The sequence below is a fragment of the Schistocerca cancellata genome, chromosome 7 (assembly GCF_023864275.1).
Source record: "Schistocerca cancellata isolate TAMUIC-IGC-003103 chromosome 7, iqSchCanc2.1, whole genome shotgun sequence".
In the NCBI taxonomy this organism is placed as follows: domain Eukaryota; kingdom Metazoa; phylum Arthropoda; class Insecta; order Orthoptera; family Acrididae; genus Schistocerca; species Schistocerca cancellata.
In genome coordinates, this window is record NC_064632.1 from 281,821,042 (window position 1) to 281,845,426 (window position 24,385).

Genomic DNA, 24,385 nt, shown 5'->3' on the forward strand with positions numbered 1-24,385 from the left:
CCATTCCTTTTCCAATGACTGTAATTGACTACATTCAACTAACTGGTACCTTTCTGAGATCGCTGTTATGTACTTGTGCCTGATTTCCTTATCCTGAAGTTTCTCCACTCTTATCCTCCTACATATGGACCTGACCTCCTGCACTTTCAGCCTCACAATCCCAATTTCACTGCAGATTAAATAATGATCAGTGTCATCAAAGAATCCCCTGAATACACGTGTGTCCCTCACAGCCTTCCTGAATTCCTGATCTGTTATTATATAGTCAATGACAGATCTGGTTCCCCTGCCTTCCCAAGTATACCGGTGAATGTTCTTATGTTTAAAAAAGGAGTTTGTGATTACTAAGCCCATACTGGCACAGAAATCCAAGAGTTGTTTCCCGTTCCTGTTGGCATCCACATCCTCTCCAAATTTACCCATAACCTTTTCATACCCTTCTGTTCGATTTCCAATCCTGGCGTTAAAATCACCCATGAGCAGAACACTGTCCTTGTCCTTTACTCTAACAACTACATCACTGAGTGCCTCATAAAAACTATCCATCTTATCTTGATCTGTCCCTTCACAATGCGAATATACTGACACAATCCTAATTTTCTTGCTAGCCACTGTCAAATCTATCCACATCAGTCGTTCGTTTACATACCTTATTGCAACTACGCTGGGTTCCATTTCTTTCCTGATGTAAAGTCCTACACCCCATTGTGCTACTCCTGCTTTGGCTGCTGACAGGTAGCCCTTGTATTCTCCCACTTCCTCTTCTTTCTCACCCCTTAACCGAATGTCACTAAGAGCTAAAACGTCCAGCCCCATCTTACTTGCAGCCTCTGCCAGCTCTACCTTCTTCCCAGAGTAGCCCCCATTGATATTAATAGCTCCCCATCTCATTACCATTTGTTTGCCAAGTCGTATCTTAGGAGTCCCTGGTTTGTCAGTTAGAGGTGGGACTCCGTCACCTCCAAAGGTCCGAGGCATTTTGCTCTGATTGTTGCCAGCATCATATTTAAAGTACCAGGGAAGCAGGTTGCTAGCCTTACTTGCCCCGAGTCCCATTGGATTTTACCCCTAACGGCTGAGGGACTAACCGGTGGATTTAGTAGTCTTTGCCGTATGAACACAAAGGTGACCACGACTCAGAATATGTCCGAGATGCCCAGCCTTATTCCCAAGTAACTGGTATCCCGACTGTCGGGACCACTTACTTGGCCACTCATACGTTGCCCGTGGTTCATGAACTAGGACATGGCTACAGGTACCCGCACCATGAATCACAAGAAAATTTTAAAACAGAAAAAAAGAAATGTGTACGTTTTACTCAAAATTCGCCACTCCTGACGCTTCTCTGCAGCTGCAAATGGTTAATAAGCCAAGTCAAAATAAATCGCTGCATTTTCGGCGGAATTACTTTAAGATGCCAATCAAAGCAGAGGTGACAGATCTTTTTGAATGTTTATCATGTAAGTGTTGGGCGTAGATAACCCAGCAGTTGAACGCCGCACAAACCAAATATCATCATGCAAGTGTGGACGTGGATGGGCTCCATGTAATATTTACAAAAAATGCGGACGTAGGCTTTAGTTTAGAGCGGCACTTCCCCTCCAGTTCTCGGCATTTTCCTACAGCACCTGCCCGTAATCCCCACCACTACCACTCTCGCCATTCATGCGCTGTCGACTACACGTCTACTGGCCACATTTTTCTGTGCAGACTCTACATCATGATCCGTGATGGTTACAGCCATGAATGTTGTTAAAGTATGAAGGGCGGTCTGTCCAATTCGCCTGAATAGAGGACAAACATGTTACATATGATCCTGAGCGCTGATAAAGTACTCGAGGCTTTAACAATACGCTGTGATCTTTCATTAGTGAATGGCCTTACCGCACTGGTAACACTGGTTCCCGTCAGATCAGACAGTTAACCACTGTCGGGCTTGGCTAGCACTCAGATGGGTGAACGTCCTGGTCTGCTGAGCACTGTTGAGCACTGTTGGCAGATGAGGTGCTTTCAGTCAACTGAGGAGCTTCTTGACTGAGAAGTAGCGGCTCCAGTCAGGAAAACTGACAACGCCTGGGAGAGTGGTGTATGACCACATGCCCCTCGATATCCGCATCCAGTGATGCTTATTAGCTGAGGATGAGGTAGGATGAGTCAGTACCACTGGGCCTTCCACGATCTATTCAGTCAGAGAGGAGTGTATGATCTTTAGTTACCTTACGTAAACTTGATCAGATTTGTAACTAATTAATAAGGTAAATATCATTCCACAGAAAGACTTTGAAGACAATGTCTTTTTCGTAGAGCCACATTTGGAGGACAGACAGTATAATCCAATCACATAATTCTGTCTTCAAGAATACTATGTAATCAAGCACAATAGCTGAGTGATTAATATTTACTACTCCTTTCCAAAGTTTTTGATGACAATGTCAGTGAATAATATGTAGTCGAACGATGGAAGCCAGCTTATAGTAATGAACCTTCACCATTAGAGAGGGCTATATAAAATCTCTTTTGGTAAAGACACACAGGCGAATTCTTGGGCCTAATTAAATAATTCGGAAGGGACATGATAGTAACAACGTCAAACGATATTCCTGCTTGTGGACAGCCATGTAAGAGTTAGTACTACTATTTCACTTAAAGATTTTCCGAGTTTATGTCAGATCTGTTGAATGAGCAGCAAAAAACTATTTCTTTCGGTTGTCCTTACGTAAAAGCAAAGTGTTGGAAAAACACAATATCTTTAACACATTGATGTTACACTAAGTTTTGTTCTCTCATAATTGGTCTCTGTGAAATAAGCGACAGTAGATTGTCCTTTTCTTCTTGTTCTGGCGTCAACACGATCCAATGTAAATTACACTTGATGTATCTTTTGGTCAATAATAATAAGAATTTTGCATTTTAAATCTTTTCTTATTCTGTAAAACTACAAACCTCTCAGTGATCCAGTTTTACTCAAAACATGCAGTTAATTCCTGGCAGCTTAAATTAAGTTGGAAGTGGTTTGTTTGGTGACGCAACAATCGAATGCCTTAAATGCTCTATCATTATTAAAAAGTCTAACCTGTATCTTAATTCGAAGTCCATTTATTTTATCACAAAAAGCCTCTTTTGTGCGAACATTGCCTACTTTCGTCACCAAGCACGCAATTAACCAACAATGACCTGTCGGTCTGAAGCTAATTTTCATCCAGGCAGTTAAAGTCAATGAATATAATTTAATCTGAAACAAAAATAGTCAACATTTATTGTTGCACTTGCTTCTTTTACCATCTTTGGAATGGCTACCTTCGTGTAAGACTCTATGATGCCTTTATAATCTGGAAGACTTATCAATTTAAGTAAAAGGAGCCATTTGTCTGCATATCTTTAGATTTTCGATAAATTTGGAAATTTATTTCTGGATGCTACAATTGTCATAATACACTCCTGGAAATTGAAATAAGAACACCGTGAATTCATTGTCCCAGGAAGGGGAAACTTTATTGACACATTCCTGGGGTCAGATACATCACATGATCACACTGACAGAACCACAGGCACATAGACACAGGCAACAGAGCATGCACAATGTCGGCACTAGTACAGTGTATATCCACCTTTCGCAGCAATGCAGGCTGCTATTCTCCCATGGAGACGATCGTAGAGATGCTGGATGTAGTCCTGTGGAACGGCTTGCCATGCCATTTCCACCTGGCGCCTCAGTTGGACCAGCGTTCGTGCTGGACGTGCAGACCGCGTGAGACGACGCTTCATCCAGTCCCAAACATGCTCAATGGGGGACAGATCCGGAGATCTTGCTGGCCAGGGTAGTTGACTTACACCTTCTAGAGCACGTTGGGTGGCACGGGATACATGCGGACGTGCATTGTCCTGTTGGAACAGCAAGTTCCCTTGCCGGTCTAGGAATGGTAGAACGATGGGTTCGATGACGGTTTGGATGTACCGTGCACTATTCAGTGTCCCCTCGACGATCACCAGTGGTGTACGGCCAGTGTAGGAGATCGCTCCCCACACCATGATGCCGAGTGTTGGCCCTGTGTGCCTCGGTCGTATGCAGTCCTGATTGTGGCGCTCACCTGCACGGCGCCAAACACGCATACGACCATCATTGGCACCAAGGCAGAAGCGACTCTCATCGCTGAAGACGACACGTCTCCATTCGTCCCTCCATTCACGCCTGTCGCGACACCACTGGAGGCGGGCTGCACGATGTTGGGGCGTGAGCGGAAGACGGCCTAACGGTGTGCGGGACCGTAGCCCAGCTACATGGAGACGGTTGCGAATGGTCCTCGCCGATACCCCAGGAGCAACAGTGTCCCTAATTTGCTGGGAAGTGGCGGTGCGGTCCCCTACGGCACTGCGTAGGATCCTACGGTCTTGGCGCGCATCCGTGCGTCGCTGCGGTCCGGTCCCAGGTCGACGGGCACGTGCACCTTCCACCGACCACTGGCGACAACATCGATGTACTGTGGAGACCTCACGCCCCACGTGTTGAGCAATTCGGCGGTACGTCCACCCGGCCTCCCGCATGCCCACTATACGCCCTCGCTCAAAGTCCGTCAACTGCACATACGGTTCACGTCCACGCTGTCGCGGCATGCTACCAGTGTTAAAGACTGCGATGGAGCTCCGTATGCCACGGCAAACTGGCTGACACTGACGGCGGCGGTGCACAAATGCTGCGCAGCTAGCGCCATTCGACGGCCAACACCGCGGTTCCTGGTGTGTCCGCTGTGCCGTGCGTGTGATCATTGCTTGTACAGCCCTCTCGCAGTGTCCGGAGCAAGTATGGTGGGTCTGACACACCGGTGTCAATGTGTTCTTTTTTCCATTTCCAGGAGTGTAATTACTGTGGGTGTTGGGTCACTGCTGTGTGTGGTGTATTCTGCCTTCACTCGTTCCCAGAGACTGGGGTGTGTGGTGAACGCGGCGCGGCCAGCTGCTCACCTGGACGAAGGCGTCTCGGCAGGCGACCAGGCGCGGCCGGCTGGGGTGGGCCGGCGTCTCCTGCTCCTCCCCCTCCCCCTCCCAACCTTCGCCAGACAGCCGCTGGTGGCCGGACAGCTGCAGCTCCACCTCGAACGACAGCTCTGGAAGCAAGGTCCACTTGTCACAATGCTGTGTGCAATGTTACTCCTGAAAATTTTGGAGATATCAGGAGTAGACAGCTTTCCATTAGAAATACTGACAGCCTTGGGAAAGCCAGCCCTGACAACATTCTACCAACTGGTGAGCAAGATGTATGAGACAGGCGAAATGCCCTCACACTTCAAAAAGACTAAATTACTTCCAATCCCAAAGAAAGCACGGGTTGACAGGTGTGAAAATTACCGAACTATCAGTTTAATAAGCAACGGCTGCAAAACACTAACACGAATTCTTTACAGACGAATGGAAAAACTGATAGAAGCCTACCTCAGGGAAGATCAGTTTGGATTCCGTAGAAATGTTGGAAGACATGAGGCAATACTGACCCTACGACTTATCTCACAGGGTGTTTCAAAAATGACCGGTATATTTGAAACGGCAATAAAAACTAAACGAGCAGCGATAGAAATACACCGTTTGTTGCAATATGCTTGGGACAACAGTACATTTTCAGGCGGACAAACTTTCGAAATTACAGTAGTTACAATTTTCAACAACAGATGGCGCTGCGGTCTGGGAAACTCTATAGTACGATATTTTCCACATATCCACAATGCGTAGCAATAATATGGCGTAGTCTCTGATGTACTGCTTCAGCTGTTCAATTGCTTCTGGATTCTGGCGGTACACCTGGTCTTTCAAGTGTCCCCACAGAAAGAAGTCACATGGGTTCATGTCTGGCGAATAGGGAGGCCAATTCACGCTGCCTCCTGTATGTTTCGGATAGCCCAAAGCAATCACACGATCATCGAAATATTCATTCAGGAAATTAAAGACGTCGGCCGTGCGATGTGGCCGGGCACCATCTTGCATAAACCACGAGGTGTTCGCAGTGTCGTCTAAGGCAGTTTGTACCGCCACAAATTCACGAAGAATGTCCAGATAACGTGATGCAGTAATCGTTTCGGATCTGAAAAATGGGCCAATGATTCCTTTGGAAGAAAAGGCGGCCCAGACCAGTACTTTTTGAGGATGCAGGGACGATGGGACTGCAACATGGGGCTTTTCGGTTCCCCATATGCGCCAGTTCTGTTTATTGACGAAGCCGTCCAGGTAAAAATAAGCTTCGTCAGTAAACCAAATGCTGCCCACATGCATATCGCCGTCATCAATCCTGTGCACTATATCGTTAGCGAATGTCTCTCGTGCAGCAATGGTAGCGGCGCTGAGGGGTTGCCGTGTTTGAATTTTGTATGGATAGAGGTGTAAACTCTGGCGCATGAGACGATACGTGGACGTTGGCGTCATTTGGACCGCAGCTGCAACACGGCGAACGGAAACCCGAGGACGCTGTTGGATCACCTGCTGCACTAGCTGCGCGTTGCCCTCTGTGGTTGCCGTACGCGGTCGCCCTACCTTTCCAGCACGTTCATCCGTCACGTTCCCAGTCCGTTGAAATTTTTCAAACAGATCCTTTATTGTATCGCTTTTCGGTCCTTTGGTTACATTAAACCTCTGTTGAAAACTTCGTCTTGTTGCAACAACACTGTGTTCTAGGCGGTGGAATTCCAACACCAGAAAAATCCTCTGTTCTAAGGAATAAACCATGTTGTCCACAGCACACTTGCACGTTGTGAACAGCACACGCTTACAGCAGAAAGACGACGTACAGAATGGCGCACCCACGGACTGCGTTGTCTTCTATATCTTTCACATCACTTGCAGCGCCATCTGTTGTTGAAAATTGTAACTACTGTAATTTCGAAAGTTTGCCCGCCTGAAAATGTACTGTTGTCTCAAGCATATTTCAACAAACGGTGTATTTCTATCGCTGCTCGTTTAGTTTTTATTGCCGTTTCAAATATACCGGTCATTTTTGAAACACCCTGTACAAAATAGATTAAGGAAAGGCAAACCAAAGTTTATAGCATTTGTAGACTAAGAGAAAGTTTTTGACGATGTTAACTGGAATACTCTGTTTCAAATCCTGAAGGTGGCAATGGTAAAATACAGGGAGCAAAAGGCTATTGACAATTTGTACAGAAACCAGATGGCAGTTATAAGGGTCGAGGGGCTCGGAAGGGAGTGAGACAGGGCTGTAGCCTATCCCCGATGTTATTCAATCTGTATATTGAGGAAGCAGTAAAGGAAACAAAAGAAATTTCGGAGTAGGAATTAAAATCCATGGAGAAGAAATTAACACTTTGAGGTTCGCCGATGACATTGTAATTCTGTCAGAGAGAGCAAAGGACCTGGAAGAGCAGGTGAACGGAATGGACAGTGACTTGAAAGGTGCATATAAGATGAACGTCAACAAAAGCAAAACGAGGATAATGGAATGTAGTCGAATTAAGTCGGGTGATGCTGAGGGAATTAGATTAGGAAATGGGACACTTAAAGTAGTAAAGGAGCTTTGTATTTGGGGAGCAAAATAACTAATGATGGTCGAAGTAGAGAAGATATAAAATGTAGACTGGCAATGGCAAGGAAAGAGTTTCTGAAGAAGAGAAATTTGTTAACATCGAGTATAGATTTAAGTCGTTTCTGAAAGTATTTGTATGGAGTGTAGCCATGTATGGAAGTGAAACGTGGTCGATAAATAGTTTGGACAAGAAGAGAATAGAAGCTTTCGAAATGTGGTGTTACAGAAGAATGCTGAAGGTTAGATGGGTAGATCACATAACTAATGAGGAGGTATTGAATAGAATTGGGGATAAGAGGAATTTGTAGCACAACTTGACTAGAAGTAGGGATCGCTTGGTAGGACATATTCTGAGGCATCAAGTGATCCCCAATTTAGTATTGGAGGGCAGCGCAGAGGGTAAAAATCGTAGAGGGAGACCAAGAGATGAATACACTAAACAGATTCAGAAGGATGTAGGTTGCAGTAGGTACTGGGATATGAAGAAGCATGGAGAGCTGCATCAAACCAGTCTCTGGACTGAAGACCACAACAACAACAACATCGTGTATAAAATATAGACAGGGAAACGTTATCTTCAACCTGTACAGAAACAAAGCTATGGTTATGAGAACATGAAAGGAAGTCAGTAGTTGAGAAGGAAGTGAGACAAGTTTGGAACCTGTCGCATAGTTGTTCATTCTGTACGTTGACCAAGCTGTGAAGGAAAGGAAGCAGAAATTTGTAAAGAGAATTGAATTTCAAGGAGAAGAAATGGAAACTTTCAGGTCTGACACTAGTGTTGTTACTCTGCCAGAGACGGCACAAGACTAGAATGATCAGATGAATGCAGATGAACATGTCTTGAAATGACACTGGAAGATCAATAAACAAGACATACACAAAGTTAATGGACAATTGTCGAATGAAATCAGGTGATGTGGATGAAAGTAGAATAGGAAGTTAGAAGCTAGAAGTAATAAATGAGTTTTGCTGTTATGGAAAGGGGATAACTGATGATGGCCGGAGTAGAGAATGCCTAAAATGCAGACTGGCTACAGCAAGAAGATAGTTTCTGAAAGACATCAGTTTAGTACCATCGAAAATAAATTTAAGTGTTGGTAAGACTTTTTTGAAGGTGTTTGTACCCCGTGTGGCCTTGCACCGAAGCATAACTTTGAGAACAGTTCAGATTAAAAGACAATGGAAGCTTTTCAAAACTAGTACTACAGAAAAATGCTGAAGATTATATGGTTAAATTAGGTAACTAATGAAGAGATACTGAATAGAAATAAGAAAGAAAGAAGTTTATTGTGCAAATGGACTACAAAACAGGATATTTTGAAAAGACATACCTGGAAAGATAAAGGAATAGTTTAGTAATGGAAGGAATAGTGGGGAGCAGAGGCAGAACAAGGCATAACTACAATAAGTAGTTTCAAACAGATGCAGTTTGTCATAGTTGTACAGAGAAGAACAATCTTGTACAGGATAGACCAGCATAGAAAATGGGATCAGACCAGTCTTGGACTGGAAACCACAACACATAAGAGAAATGAATAAAGTTTATAACGATTAACAGACAATAAAGGCGACTTACACGCTCACATACATACATACATACATTCATACATATATGGAGTTGTTATTCAGAAATTCTTTTAACTGGCTTTTAAATGTTGGTTGGCTATCTGTCAGACTTTAAATACTATTTGGCAAATGACCAAAGATGTTTGTGACAGCATAATTCACCTCTTTCTGTGCCAAAGTGAGTTTTAATCCAGAATAGTAAATATCATCCTTTCTTCTAGTGTTGTATCTATGCACTTTGCTGTTATTTTTGAATTGCGATGGGTTATTAATGACAAATTTCATAAATGAATATATGTACTGCGAAGGTACTGTGAATATCCCGAGTTCCTTAAATAAATGTCTGCAAGTTGATCTTGGGTGGGCTCCAGCTATTATTCTGACTACACACTTTTGTGCAATGAATACTTTCTCTCTCAATGGCGAATTGTCCCAAAATATGATGCCATATGAAAGCAATGAATGAAAATAGGCATAGTGGGCTAATTTACTGATATGTTCATCACCAAAATTTGCAATAACCCTAATAGCATAAGTAGCTGGACATAACCGTTTCAGCAAATCATCGATGTGTTTCAATTTCTCATCAATGCACACACCTACAAATTTTGAGTATTCTGCCTTAGCAAAAGACTTCTGTTTATAGTGTATATTTATCAGTGGTTTTATGCCATTTACAGTACAGAATTGTATAAACTGTATTTTCTCAAAATTTACTGAGAGTCCATTTGCAGAGAAACACTTAATAATTTTCTGAAAGACATCATATGCAATTTCCTCAGCTGATTCTTGCTTGTTGTGTATGATTACTGTACTTGTATCATTAGCAAAAAGATCTAGTTTTGGGTCTTCATGACTATAGAGTGGCAAGTCATTAATATACATATATTAAGAACAATTAGGGACCCAAGACTGAACTCTGTGGGACACCATTCTTTACACCTTCCCAGCTAGAGGACTCTGCTGTTTTCCACAGACCATCTGTGCTGTTAAAATCAACCTTCTGCATTATTCCAGTAAAGTATGAATTAAACCATTTGTGCACTGTTCCATTCATACCACAATACGAGTAATTAAGGTTATCTAGAAGAATTTCATGATTCATACAATCAAAGCCTTTGAGAGATCACAAAATATCCAATGGGGTGATGTTTAGTTATTCAATGCATTTAATATTTGATCAGTGAAAGCATGTATAGCATTTTCTGTTGAAAAGACTTTCTGAAAACCAAATTGACATTTTATTAGTACTTTATTTTTACAAATGTGTGATGTTACTCTTGAATACATTCCTATTCAAGAATTTTGGATAAAGCTGTGAGAAGTGATATTGGGTGGTAGTTGTTAGCATCAGATCTATCCCCTTTTTTATGCAATGGTTTAACAATAGTGTATTTTAGTCTATCTTGAAAAATGCCCTGTTTCAGTGAGCTACTACGTATGTGGCTGAGAAACCTACTTATTTGTTGGGAAAAAGCTTTTAGTAATCTGTTGGAAATGCCATCAATTCCATGTGAGCATTTGATTTTGAGTGACTTTATTATTTTCCTAATTTCAATGGGAGAGGTGAATTAAATTTCAATTTTATGAAATTCCATAGGTAATGCCTCTTTCATATATTGCCTTGCATTTTCTAATGAATAGCTGGATCCAATTTTCTCTACAACACTTAAAAATGATTATTAAAAATGTTTTCTACTTCTGACTTCTTGTTAACAAACTTTTCATTGTGCTTGATAGAAATACAGTCTTCCTGTGCTCTCAGTTGCCCTGTTTCCCTTTTAACAATATTCCAAATTGTCTTAATTTTATTATCAGATGTGCTAATCTCAGACATAATGCACATACATCTGGACTTTTTAATAACTTTTCTTAATACAGTGCAGTAGTTTTTATAATGTTTCACTGTTTTGGGATCATTACTCCTCCTAACTATAAGATACATTTCCCTTTTCTGTTTACAAGATATTTTTATCCCTTTAGTAAGCCATGGCTTTTTGCATGGTTTCTTACGATTATATTTCACTGTTTTCTTAGGCAAACTGTTTTCAAATATACTCTTGCTTTACAGTTGTCCACATATCTACTTCTTTATGCTGAAGAAAGTGTTCCTAAAGAGTATTGCAGATAAGGTGAATACAAGGTCATAAGCATTTCAGGAAGAGTGTGGTTGTTCTAAAACTGAACTACTGCTATCAAACTTCATAAAAAATTGAAAAGTTACTGTATCTAAGAAAGGAAACGCCAATGTTTCTTCATATTTCAAAATTTTAGCTTTGTTAGTACATGCTTCGAAAATTCCATTACATTTATACTACTACATAACAAAATTTGTCGTATAACGTTGTTACCAAAAGTCTTGAAAAATTATTGACTGATTCACTTCATACTTTTACACTCTAACCTAATAAACATTCAGATGGACATACACTACACATGTCTTTGGTGTATATAGTATACAAATATATGTACACTTCATAAAAGAGATAGGCTTTAGGCAAAAATCTCCGAAAGTTATTGACTGATTCATGTTTAGGCTGTACTCTAATAAACTTGTGTACTGACATGCTGCATATTTTTTTTACTAAAAATCTCAAAAAGTTCTTGACTGATTCAGTTTTTTAGGCTACACTCTAATAAATATTGGGATGATTGGGATGGACATACTCTACACATTTTCTAAATATGTATGGGATATAAGTAAATACACTACACAAATTGGAAAGACTGTTAATAGAAATCTCGATAACTTCAGATCTTCACATGGTACTCTAATAAACATACATATGGCCATATGCTACTTTTTAAATAAATAAATAAATAAATAAATATATATATATATATATATATATATATATATATATATATATATATATGAAACTACTGCTTTACTTAAAATATTTGCATGATGTTTTAATAAGCATTTGAACAGACAAAGTCTACCCATTTTTAAATATATATGGTATCTGAATATCTATATCTACACCACAATATAAAAGTAAGTCATTGTTTAACATTGATACTAAAAGTCTCGAAAATTTCTTGACTGATTTGCTTCATATTTTCACATGATACTCTAATAATTGACATAGGCTACATTTATAAATATGTAACTATATAAATAACGTATAAATAATAACACATAAATAGCATATGTACATATTTTAATAAGTATGGTATATAAATATATAGATTTCTTTAATATATGTGGTACATAAGTGTATATATTATATGTAAAGGGAAAAGTTCTTACCAAATATCTCATAAATTTCTTTACTGATTTCCTTCAAATTTTAACATGATACCACAATAATAGTTCAGATGGAAACAGTCTACGCAGTTTTAATATATATTTTTAGATAAATATGTATGTAATAGACAAAGGGGAAACATTGTTAGTAAAGATCTCGAAAATTTCTTCAGGACTTAATTCCTATCTTTGCACAACACTCTAAAAACTTTTGGATGAATATAACCCACTTATTTCTTAAATGTATATGTATTCAGATAAACACCTCCTGTATATTTTTTAAATATATGCAACATATAAATATACAGTTAATAAGTAAAGGGGAAAAATTGATAGCAAAAATCCCGTAAAAGTTCTTGACTGTTTCAATTCAGACTGTTACACAGAATTCTATTAACATTCAGATGGGCATAGAACAGTGTCCAGATTTGCTGTAAAAACTGGCTGTGAGAAAGGAAGTGCTCTGAAAATGTGTGGTTTAGTTTCATTACTTACACTCATTTGAACATAGATATGAGGGCATTTAAACTGTTCAACACATTGTTTATTCCACACATGTTCTTTCTCCTTATACATAATTTAAAAAAAACTGTATACACAGCAATGTTAAAATGTTTCATTATTTTTATGCCATAATTTTTATCCTCGTAAGTGATAATGTAACGATATGTTAACGAAAACAATAGTTTAATGGTAAAGAAGCTATGATTTTGATGTATGTTCCAAGACTGCATTTAACATACTGAAACTTAAAGAAGTTGTGTAAGTAGTGAATGCAAAGCCATTGAGAATAAATGAAGGAGCGCTGTTTTTTTATCTTGTTCTTGTACTATCACCTTTTGTCTTTTGGAGCTAAAGCTGAGCGTACGTGAGTGTCGTAACTGCAACTACATTTGTTCAGTAAAGGTTATGTAAATGTATCTGTTTTGTCGGCTCCATTATTAATTCAATCCATTACCTTGCCTTTTAGTCATTTATGCTGCTATATCCCCATGTTACAGGCAGAAATAGGGAAAGTTGGCGGCGGATTGTGGACACGAATGACTGGACATAATTAGTACTATTTCGTTAATTACTTTTTAATCAAGTGCCCAAACCCTCCTGAGATATATGTTCCGATCATTTCTCAGCTGTATGCAATATTTTGCAATTAAAGCTTCGCAAGCCTGATCGGTTTCCGTTTCCAAGGAATAACATCCGCAAGTTTACTCAATGGCCTAATAGCACACATATCTGCAAATAAAAATAAAGAGGGTAGAGTTCAGTAAGGATTTATGTACAGAACTTTACTGTGACACATCACACTGTGCACATTTCAGTAAAATTACCCACGCTTGGGGATAGTGCCCTCCATAATCCTTCCATGTCACGTTGTTCTAAATTGCCCCATATGTAAACCGTTAAATTCTTGCCACGCCTTTGAGCAACACCTCATCTGGGTCTCATACAGGGGCTGGGGGGAACGCTTTGGTGTGGTGTTTTGTTTTCTTCGTTCAGACAGTTTTATGAGAAAAGAGGAATGTTGTATTTATGGCTTGACGACTCATGATTGGAACACTACTGTACTATGGAGATCCAAATCATCTGAAACTTTATAATCCCACCTGCTCACAGGTTATAACTATGAGAAATACTGTCATTAAAGCTACAACCCTCACATATCCAGCAGCTAGAGTGGTCTTTCCTGCACCCCTTATATTAATGATCCCAACTGATTTACCCATTCAGTTTAAGTGACTTCTTTTCCCAATCGAGGTTTTGCCTGCAATAACAATAAGCAAGAGTCAAGGTCAGAGAGAGAGAGGGGAAGAGGAGGTGCACAGAGAGGGGAAGTGGAGAAAATGGATGGAGAGAGGGGGAAGGAGGAGGTTGACAGAGAGAGGTGTGAGGAGAAGATGGAGACAGATTGAGGAGAGGAGGAGATGGAGAGTGAGGGGCGGGAGTGGAGTGGGTGGACAAAGAGAGAGAAGGAGGAGTTGGACAAAGAGAGGGAAGAGAAGAAGATTGGAAAGTATATACAATTCCCATATATGTTTAGGAATTGCGAAGCGTTACAGTGTCCGCTAGTATTGTAAACGACAGATTAGAGGTAAAAATAAAGCAATGGCTAGCAAAAGATTGCGCTGGGTTAAAAAAGGAAGGAGGGAAGCCATACTAGTACCAAGTATTGTTTAGGAAAGAAAAATCGAGATGAAGAGTGTAACATTACGTGGACGTAGGCGAGCTAATCGACCACCTAGATCTGCTACGAGGTGAGACGAATTTGATGTACGACTGAACGCTAGGGGCCCCAGGGCTCAGATCAGGCTGTAGTGGACGCTACAGCCCAGCTGGGGATGAGACGAGGAGCTAGTGGCTGGAAATGGGAAAATCCTGGTACAGGGAATTTTGCCACTTAAGAAGACAGACAAGACTCCAAGAAATGATGGCGTGTCAGACGAGCTGAAAGATGGCTTCTTACAGCTCTTTGAGAGTCTGTAGTAATTTACAGTCTAATATTAATGCAAATCTGAATACAACTGCAATCTCAGAAAAGTAGGCTCCATCCATTGGCACAACAATATTTCAATATCCTTACAACTACAGAAGTTAATATTTCACAGAGACTAAAGATTTAGGCAATGAACCTGTGAACCTCAGACGATATAATTGCACTATAGCCATCATCTCTGAAAGCTACGGATCTGTATCTGTTCCATTTCTTGATTAATTATGTTTTTATATCTTTTTTTATTATGCAAATGTTTATCAAAACATCGTATTCTCCACATTTTCACAGCAAATGAACACAGCATAAGTATCTCATATTATGTCATCCTTTTGTTATTTATTTAATGAACCGTTTATTATTTAGCCTGTAAGTTTATTTAAATGTTGGCAGCAAGTTTTATTAAAAGAACAATGCTAATTTAAAATCGGTCAGTCGCATTATTATTGGGTACCACAATTGGAAAGAGACCCAAAAGACGCTTCTGTCAAGAAGACTAAAATAAAAGTTTTAACAAGAAATAAAATCCTTTTTCATTTAACGTGAGTGCACTTGTACCCGTTCATTTATGTACAGGCTATCACTTACATTTATTGTAAATGATCTGAGTGTAACCGAATGTTTGTAACATTTATTTTATTTGAACATTGTTGTAATATATTAGTTTAGTGTATAAAAGTGGTAAAGATGAGTAAGATCATTCACGTTGCAGGTAAGAACGATGGGGGTGGCCATCAGCCAATGGAAAAGCGGACAGTAGCAGAACACTGTGAGAGTCAATTGGAGAATGGGACTTTTGGAGCGAAGAGCTCAAGGGACCGATTCTGGCTTTTACATGAGTTCTTGAAGACGGTAGATCTGCCTGCGCTAACATGCATGACTTGTTCACCAAAGTGTCTGATTCAGGCTGGTAAATGACAGCTATCATACTTCTAAACGGACATTATATTTCGAGACGCCTGAATGTGCTCTAGAACAGGACTCTAACTTTTTCTGCTTGTAATATGGAACTGTGCATAGAGAGAGTATGAGTTACTCTTCTTTGTATAACCTGTGTTAATCTGTGAAACAACATGCTGAACTCTGAACTAATTTGAGCTGCTGAATATTTCGTATGTAGTGCTCATGAACTAGACTTACTACTATCGTATCTTTGATGAAAATTTAGTTCGGAGCCGGCCGCGGTGGTCTAGCGGTTCTAAGCGCTCAGTCCGGAGCCACGCGACTGCTACGGTCGCAGGTTCGAATCCTGCCTCGGGCATGGATGTGTGTGATGTCCTTAGGTTAGTTAGGTTTAAGTAGTTCTAAGTTCTAGGGGACTGATGACCATAGATGTTAAGTCCCATAGTGCTCAGAGCCATTTGAACCATTTTTTTTAGTTCGGAGATATTGCCACCATTGTCATAACGCTCTCAACGTAATTTTACTACATTTTATATGGGTATTTCCTACCTGTATTTTACGCTACTGGCCATTAAAATTGCTACACAAAGAAGAAATGCAGGTGATAAACGGGTATTCATTGTACAAGTATATTATACTAGAACTCACATATGATTACATTTTCACGCAATTTGTGTGCATAGATCCTGAGAAATCAGTACCCAGAACAACCACCTCTGGCCGCAATAACAGTCTTGATACGCCTGGGCATTGAGTCAAACAGAGCTTGGATGGCGTGTACAGGTACAGCTGCCCATGCAGCTTCAACACGATACCACAGTTCATCAAGAGTAGTGACTGGCGTAGTGCGACGAGCCAGTTGCGCGGCCACCATTGACCAGACGTTTTCAATTGGTGAGAGATCTGGAGAATGTGCTGGCCATGGCAGCAGTCGAACATTTTCTCTATCCAGAAAGACCCGTACAGGACCTGCAACATGCGGTCGTGCATTATCCTGCTGAAATGTAGGGTTTCGCAGGGATCGAATGAAGGGTAGAGCCACTGGTCGTAACACATCTGAAATGTAACGTCCACTGTTCAAAGTTCCGTCAGTGCGAACAAGAGGTGACCGAGACGTGTAACCAATGGCACCCCATACGATCACGACGGGTGATACGCCAGTATGGCGATGACGAATACACGCTTCCAATGTGCGTTCACCGCGATGTCGCCAAACACGGATGTGACCATCATGATGTTGTAAGCAGAACCTGAATTCACTCGAAAAAATGACGTTTTGCCATTCGTGCACCCAGGCTCATCGTTGGGTACACCATCGCAGGCGCTCCTGTCTGTGATGCAGCGTCAAGGGTAACCGCAGACATGGTCTCCGAGCTGATAGTCCATGCTGCTGCAAACGTCGTCGAACTGTTCGTGCAGATGGTTGTTGTCTTGCAAACGTCCCCATCTGTTGACTCAGGGATCGAGACGTGGCTGCACGATCCGTTACAGCCATGCGGACAAGATGGTTGTCATCTCGACTGCTAGTGATATGAGGCCGTTGGAATGCAACACGGCGTTCCGTATTACGCTTCTGAACCCATCGATTCCATATTTTGCTAACAGTCATTGGATTTCGACTAACGCGAGCAGCAGTGTGGAGATACGATAAACCGCAATCGTGATAGGCTACAATCCGACCTTTATGAAAGTCGGAAACGTGATGGTACGCATTTCTCCTCCTTACACGAGGCATCACAACAACGTTTCACCAGGCAATGTCGGTCAACTGCTGTTTGTGTATGAGAAATCGGTTGGAAACTTTACTAATGTCAGCACGTTGTAGGTGTCGCCACCGGCGCCAACCTTGTGTGAATGCTCTGAAAAGCCAATCATTTGCATATCACAGCATCTTCTTCCTGTCGGTTAAATTTCGCGTCTGTAGCACGTCATCTTCGTGGTGTAGCAATTTTAATGGCCAGTAGTGTAACTGAATATCGTAGGATCACCTCCAATTTATCTGAGATGTCCTTTTTTTGAATAAACCATATTGCAACATCAGTCTCTGTCGTCCACATTAATTACAGATGTCAGAGTAGATGGCTTGTTATGAAATTATTCATTTAATTTTTATTTTGTACTATGTGTATTTTATTAATTCGAAATTCTAGCCAATGATCACACTACAGATTACTATTATTTGAAGCAATTTAGCTGCAGTACATGAAAGCAGACGTTTGCGGCTCGAGCGTATGACTACATCGAGCTATTCTGTTTAAACAGAGCCGTGCACAGCCTAGGTACCTAAAGTACGAGTAACTACAGGTAAAGACGCAACTGGTTTGCTCGTATGGGATGCTGTTTAGAATAACAACTTTACAGCAGTAAACGTCGGAAGAAGAAACATGCGACATCCGTGGATATAGATGAAGCGCCCGACAGAATGTGTTGAAAGATTCTGTTTCGAGTATTGAACAAAATTGGAACGGACTGGAAAGGCAGGTGACTAATCCTCCATTTATACAAAAGGTCTCACACAGAAATAGATATTAATGGTTTTAGGGAGCAGGCTAAAATAAGAGTAGTTGTCAGACACGGCCTCTTTAATTTATAGAGAAAAATAGAGGGAAAGAAAATTAATTCAAACAACAGAAAAAATGCATTACGTTAAGTCTGTGTATTATATTGTTATCTTAGTAGATTGAGAAAGGGACTCAATTGCATTTACACTCAAAAATAAGCTAAGGATAAATACAAATAAAATGAAAACCATATTCACAGAAAAGCTAAATAAGCATCTGAGAATGACATCAGAGCAGGAAGTGCAGGAGTAAAACACACTGCAGCAAAACTTAAGGACGAGATGGATAAAGTAACATAACATACTAACTACTCAGTGGAAATGAATGACAGCGCGGGGGTGTGTTGCCAGAGGTCTTCCAGTCGCGCACGGACAGCTGGCCGTCACACTTGGCGAGGTCGGCGTGACTGTGGCGCCAGACGGGACTGGCCACGCAGCACGGTGCAGCTGAAGGAGCGAGAAAGGACACACAGGAGGCCGTAGCTACAGCAGAATGGATTGCTTTTCGTACTATGCCTGTGCAGAGCCGCCCACGACTCACCGCACAAGCGAGATCCCTAAAATTATCCGAAAGACTCGGAATAACGCGCCAGGCAACGACTCCATAAGCAACACCGATTTGAAACAGTTGCCCAGGAAGCCAACTGTGCTCCTTACCCGAATTTTCAACAGCTGCCTCCTGCAGGGATATTTTCCTACGGCGTGGAAGACGGCTCGAATAGCTCCAATCCCGAAGCCACGTAAAGACCTAGCAGAAACCAGCAGTTACCGGCCAATTAGCCTCTTGCCGACCCTTGGCAAGGTGCTCGAGAGGGTGCTGTTGAAGAGGCTCCATGACACGCTTACAGCGCATGATGTTATACGACCCGAACAATTCGGTTTCAAGGACAAGTTATCTGCCGAATTTCAACTTCTACGGATCACCGAACGGATACAAGAAGGATGCAACAAGCAGCACTTCACGATTGGTGTATTCCTTGACATCGACAAAGCTTACCACAAAGTGTGGCAGCCCAACCTTATCGTCAAACTACATCGCACTACCCCTATTGCGGATTGTTACATTAGACTCATAGAAAACTTTCTGCAGGACAGGAAACTGTATGTCCGAGTCGACGATAAAAACTCCGAAATGAGACTGGTCTCCGCGGGAATTCCGCAGGACTCTGTCATTTCGCCTCTGCTTTTCAACTTATATAGAAATGACATCCCAACAGTCCCCCTTGTTACGGCGAGTTTTTATGCGGACGATACGGCCTTTCTGACGACTGGACGACATTTGGACCAGCTAATCGCTAGGATGCAACGGCAACTTGATGTAATGGAATGCTGGGCGGTGCAAAATAAGATAACGATCAACCCGACGAAGACGGCAGTCGTTCTGTTCACACGGAGGAAACCAGTTCTAAACGACATACTCCAAATAGCTGATCAATTTATACCATGGTCGCCGGGAGTGAAGTACCTCGGTGTCTACCTCGACAAAAAATTGCTCTTTGCGCGGCATATTGACGACAAGAAGACGGCAGCCCAAGAAGATGGCCAGGTCATTGGTTCCGTTCCTGAAGAGTAAGGATCTCAACCCTAAGACTAAACTCCAATTGTATAAGGCAACGGTGGAACCCACAATGTTATATGGCTCCACCTCGTGGGCAACTACGTGCGTCTCCAACTACAACAAACTCCAAGTGCTGCAAAACACTTGCTACCGATGGATCACAGGAGCTCCATGGTGGACAAGAAACGTCGACATCCGCACCACATTCCACGAGACCACTATACAAGAGAAGGTCCATGACAAGCTCTACGAGTTTTTGACAAAATCGATGCCCTTAGGGACGAAGTTCGACAATTAGAATCAGTAGGAACGGTAAACCCTGCATTATGGCACAAGTATCTAATACCGAAGTCAATAACGTTTCATCTCCCATAGGAGATCTGTCATAACACGAGGAAGCAGTCACCCATAACAGCCTAGACACGTCTAACCGTCCACAGGATATAGACATCACCAAAGACAGCAGGCTAAAGGACCCATTGAGTGCCCAAGCCTAACTGAATGTGTAATAAATAAAGTATTTTCTTTTTATCATTACATCGCTTCCTAGAAGAATAAGTCATCAAGGATGATCTCTTGAGCGCAGTCTACAACACACGCACACACACACACACACACACACACACACACACACACACACACACACACACACACAAAAGAAAGGACACGTCGCTGACGATGAGCGAGCAGTTGTGCTGCACTGTGGTGGTATTCCTGACTACAAACTGGTCTGGAGAGAGCATCTTGATGACTTCAGTCGTGGAAGATTCGTCGGGAAACAGGAAGCAGGACCAAGTGTGACGAGTGTAGTTGTTTAACGTGCATGGGGAGCGTTCCAAACCACAGGTAGTGCTGCCGAAAGGAGACGGGGTGGTGGATCCCGGTCAGCAGACGACCGCTATACTGCACAGCAGGCAAGAAGGGGGGCGCGCCAGACAACGCGTGCTGCATTCAACAGCACTGCGGGCGCCCAGCCCACGCTCCAGAGTGCCGCCGCGTCTCTTTGCCCGGCGACCAGACCGCTGCGTTCTGTTGACTGCGGCACGTCGGTGGCATCGTTTTCGACAGAGGATAGGAGGTGGGGGGTCTTATCCTATTCTCGGATGATGGCAGATTTAATCTGAGCTGTGATTCTGGATGTACCTTCAAACGGCGAGAGATGGCAACACGTAATGCACCCAGAATATTGTCGAACATGATCGTTTTGGTGGTCGAGGTTTTATGGTGTGGTGAGACATAATGTTGTATGGGCTGTACCGACCTCCAAATCTTTGAACACGGTCAGACTTATTGTGGTACTGTACTCTTTCAAAAAATGTTCAAATGTGTGTGAAATCTTATGGGACTTAACTGCTAAGGTCATCAGTCCCTAAGCTTACACACTACTTAACCTAAAGTATCCTAAGGACAAACACACACACCCATGCCCCCATGCCCGAGGGAGGACCCGAACCTCCGACGGGACCAGCCGCACAGTCTATGACTGCAGCGCCCTACCCCGCTCGGCTAATCCCGCGCGGCTGTACTCTTTCGCCATGTGCATGTTTCCAGGGGTGCATTCGGCGCTGACTTTGTTTTTATGGATGACAATGCGCGACTGCATCGAACAGAGCAGGTGGAGGAATTCTTGGAACGAGAGCATATTCGGCGAATGGACTGCCCTGCCCGTTCCCCCGACTTAAATCCCACCGAGGGCGCGTGGGATGCCTGGGAGAAACGTACGGCAGCACGCCAACGTGCACCAACCATCACCCAGCTGTTGGCAACCTCCAAACGCACTGCTGGAGGAATGGAACGCTGTGACAAAAGGACTTCTTACCAACCTTGAAGTCGGCCGATGTGGCCGAGTGGTTCTACGCGCTTCAGACTGGAACCGCGCGACCTATACAGTCGCGGGTTCGAATCCTCACTCGGGCATGGATGTGTGTGATGTCCTTAGGTTAGTTAGGTTTAAATAGTTCTAGGGGACTGATGACGTCAGATGTTAAGTCCCATAATCACATAGTGCCCAGATCCATTTTAACCATTTGAACCAACCTTGATGCCACCATGGGAGCACGTTGCAGAGCATGCAATGCCGTCCGTGATGATCACGCACCTCACTAAGAACTAGGTCCACCCTTTTGTAAGGAAAAAATGTGTAATGTAATTTATTGTAAGTATTTTAAGGTATGGGTATGGTCGTTGAAAACGGGGAAACAGAGGAGGAGCAAGCTAGAAGCAGTAGATTTGTGGGTTGGTTGATTTGGGGAAGAGACCAGAAAGCGAGCTCATCGGTCTCATCGGATTAGGAAAGGATAGCGAAGAAAGTCAGCTGCGCCCTTTCAAAGGTTGCGGTTTCGGGAAATCACGGAGAACCTAAATCAGGATGGCCGGACGCGAATTTGAACCGTCGTCCTCCCGAATGCGAGTCCAGTGCGGTAACCACTGCATCCCATTGCTCGGTGAAGCAGTACAGAACTGGATATGGAGGAGGGCACCCAAAAATGGATAAATGGGAAAAGTAATGATGCAGCATAGAAAGAAATCAGTGAAAAACCGACACTGGTTAACATTAAAACAAAGGAGAAAAACCGATCTGATTGGGCATCTCATTCGCTTTAATGACCTCTTGAAGAACTTAAATAAATTAAAAATTGTGGGTATAAAGTTAGGAGGTCGTACAAGAGTATCTATGTAGCACGGGGTGTCCTGTCAAGTCAACTCTAAAAATTACAACGACCCGGTACGAGCGGCAGTAACAGAAGAGTGTCTGCATCGCGAAGGCACTGCCTTTAGTGTATCCTGATGATGACAAAGCCAGATAGGGCCGACATTCTATGTTTTTACTGTGGAGGCACGGTAAGCGACGTTCTATATTTATTATTGCTGCACTTAGTTTAAAATGGTTCAAATGGCTCTAAGCACTATGGGATTTAACATCTGAGGTCATCAGTCCTCTAGACTTAGAACTACGTAAACCTAACTAACTTAAAGACATCACACACATCCATGCCCGTGGCAGGATTCGAACCTGTGACCGTAGCAGCCACGTGGTTCCGGACTGAAGCACCTAGAACCGCTCGGTCACATCGGTCGGCGCACTTAGTTTAAGATATATTTTCTGGTTACCTACAGTTTGCTGTATTATGTCGACTGTATTTTACTGTCAGCTATTTAGTAGTTATCAATGTAATTATATGAAAAAGCAACACAGTTGGTAAGGTAATATTAAACTATGTACCAAAATAAATGAATTGAGAAAGTTACTGAACTAAAAACTGCTATAGTCTACTAAGAAAGAAGAATGGCAGTGAAGGGAAGAAGTGTTTGTTGGTGCATATTCGTAGTTTACATGTTACCATAAAAGAAACAAGTGTAGAATGGCACGTACTGTCGATGCGGATGTCTAGAGGTGGCGAAAAAAAAAAAGCAATTGCAGAGGTGATTAAAAACTTGTAACTATTTTCTACGCTGTATTTTACACCACATTCCTGAACAAAAATGTTTTGTATCCGAGAGAATATTCCGCTTCACTAACGATGGTTGTGGCCATGTATAAAGGTAAAGTAAAAAGCTGGGGGAAAACTCTTGATAGAGCGACAGACAAATCCCTAGCGCCTGCACGTCTTCTGTACGAGTAGCGAGTGATAGTTAATGTTCTTTATACAATCTTTGTATGTTCAAAAGAATGTTCGACAACAAGCAGTTACGATGCACGACGTTGAACACAATTTACCAGGATGACAGGAACGCCATTTTCCAACACTGGCAAATCACACGTCACGATTTAACTGACTACCCAGAACCCATCATCCTTGATCCACCTAAGTTTCTGTAACATCTTTGCTTAATAGTAAAAATTAAGTGGAATGAACGAAGATAAGGGGCTAAGAAGGAAATTTAAAAGAAATCGTTGACGGCATGCAAGAAAGAGCTCGGAATAAGCCCTTAGGAGAGAAATTTGGTTCCTTATGCAGTGCTGAAATCGATTTATTGGGACAGAGGAGAAAGGAAAGTACCGCCGTTCTGGCCACAGGCCGGGCGTGTAGTCCTCAGCCGGTGGCGTCATGGAGACGTGACGCTGAAGGCTGCGGAGTGAGGTCAGCTGCGGAACGGCGGCAACCGGAGCACGCGGCACGACAGACTGGTCTCGCTGACACCGTGTAATCCGCCTCCAATCTTAGAAATGACGAGGGAGATAGTCCACAAGCTTCTTCAGGCACACCATACCCACCTGAAACCACCCACTGTGATTAGATCTCTTAGAGCTACCTAACTGCGGGGTGCTCATTGCAACATTTCATCGGCTGCGCCAATGAGTCCCAGACATTTTCTGTGCGATTAAGTCGGGCCTATGTAGCGCGTCACTCGACGTGCCGGAGTGTTCGTCATAGTGCAAAGCGCTGCCATCACGCTCGTTGTCAAATTGGAACACGGGAGTGTCCACTGCATACCGGTCATGAAGATGTGGAAGAAAGGGCAACACTCGTTCACCGAGAACGTTGAAACAGACATCCCGGTTCACCTGAACAAGTGAGCCCGAGTTACGGTAC

The 24,385-nt window shown here is 42.5% G+C and overlaps 1 protein-coding gene across 1 annotated transcript in view; it reads right to left on the reverse strand.

The window, feature by feature from the left end:
* Positions 1-24,385, reverse strand: part of LOC126092733 (uncharacterized) — a 179,117-nt gene that overhangs the window by 142,011 nt on the left and 12,721 nt on the right. The window contains exon 3 of the mRNA XM_049908459.1: positions 4,960-5,102. Within this exon, the coding sequence (XP_049764416.1) occupies positions 4,960-5,102 (143 nt within the window). The remainder of the gene's footprint in view (positions 1-4,959; positions 5,103-24,385) is intronic.